Source organism: Monoraphidium neglectum (assembly GCF_000611645.1).
Source record: "Monoraphidium neglectum strain SAG 48.87 unplaced genomic scaffold scaffold06672, whole genome shotgun sequence".
Classification (NCBI taxonomy): Eukaryota; Viridiplantae; Chlorophyta; class Chlorophyceae; order Sphaeropleales; family Selenastraceae; genus Monoraphidium; species Monoraphidium neglectum.
Window position 1 is genome coordinate 1 of NW_014006974.1, and position 1,429 is coordinate 1,429.

The 1,429-nt window shown below is 66.2% G+C and overlaps 1 protein-coding gene across 1 annotated transcript; it reads right to left on the reverse strand.

Annotated features, from left to right (window-relative positions):
* Positions 1 to 282: 282 nt before the first annotated feature.
* MNEG_16688 (putative Exosome complex exonuclease RRP44) lies at positions 283 to 1,073 on the reverse strand (the record flags this gene model as incomplete). Its single annotated transcript, XM_014034842.1, has 2 exons — positions 283 to 434; positions 860 to 1,073. 2 exons carry the CDS (start codon positions 1,071 to 1,073, stop codon positions 283 to 285), a joined length of 366 nt encoding a protein of 121 aa, XP_013890296.1.
* Between the last annotated feature and the right edge of the window lie 356 nt (positions 1,074 to 1,429).

Genomic DNA, 1,429 nt, shown 5'->3' on the forward strand with positions numbered 1-1,429 from the left:
GGGGAGTGTCACGGAGGGTTTGGGAGGCATGTGCAAGGTGATGCGATTTGGGTGCCCGCAACCAGGAGGGGTTGGGGTAGCGTGACGTGCTGCTTGGGGGCCCGCGCTGCATCTTTGGACTGACTTTGCTACAGGCAGGAGAGCGGACGGGCCATCGCAAGGCAAGCTTGGTGCCGCCCACACCCCCTGACACTCTCATTCGGCGTCCCACACGTGTGTGACCCAATACCCTACGTGTTGCAATCACAACCAGATCAATGCACCAGATCAGATCAGATCAGATCAGATCACCTGGTACACCCCAACGTCGATGGGGTCGTGGGTGTCGTCGTCAGCCAGGTCAAACTTGACCTCCGGCGACGCCAGCTGCAGCGCCCCCCGCGCCACGCGGCCGGCGCGCAGCTTCTTCGCGAGCGACAGCAGGTGACGTAGGCCTGACATCATCATGAGGGTGGGGGGTGTGGGGCGTTGGGTGTGGTGCGGGCGGGCCGCAGGGTGCCGGGGGCCGCAGCGCGCAGCCGCCGGGGCCCCTGGTTGGGACTTGATGTGGCGGGCCACGCGTCGGATGTGAACGCAGGGGCGGCGCCCTGCAAGGAGGCGCCGCCACGCCCCCCCGAATCAGCCCGGCGCAGGCCCGCCGCCGTGGCGAGCGGCGCGGCGCTGCTGCTGCCTCCCCCAAGAGCACAGGGGGCCGTGCCGCTGCCGGCGCTGACCGTGACAGGCGCGGGTCGCGCGGCCCCGGGCCACTCCAGGGTTTAACAACCACACCCTGGGGGTCACGAAAAATCGCGCGACCAGGGAGCGTGCTTTTCCTGCACCCCAGTACCTCCAACCGAGTCCCCCGGATCCCGCGTCTCACCCGTGGTGACCTCGTCCGTCTGCGACGGGTCGTCAATCCGCGCCTGCGCCTCCGCGTACGTCAGCGCCGCACGGCTGCGGATGACGCCCTTTGTGAAGCGCGTGGACAGGATTTCAGCGTCGCGGCTCATCTCCCATATCGCGCTGAACGTCAGGCGCTCGACGCCGCCCCTGGGGGGGTCGGGATTTGGGGAGGTGGGGGCGCTGTGTCGCATGGCGGGATAAGCAAGTGATCGGGTGGCGAGGAATTTGACGCGCGACAGGGCACGGCGTGACGATGCTTTTTTGAAGGCAGGGCCGCAGAGGGGCGGACAACTGCGTGACCCCTCACCGTCACCTACGATCTCTTAAGTCCTGATCACGCCCCCCCCACCCAAACAGGTGTGGATCATGCCTGGAAACATCAATAAATCCCCAGTTGTGGTGGGGCAAGAGACCCACCACAACTACCCACCCACCGCAACCATCCCACCCACGATCAAAAACATTCCACCCAACACAACCCCCACCAACTCCTCCAACCCTCCCACCGCCAAAACCCACACCGTCTTGCACCCCCTCGCGCACCCCC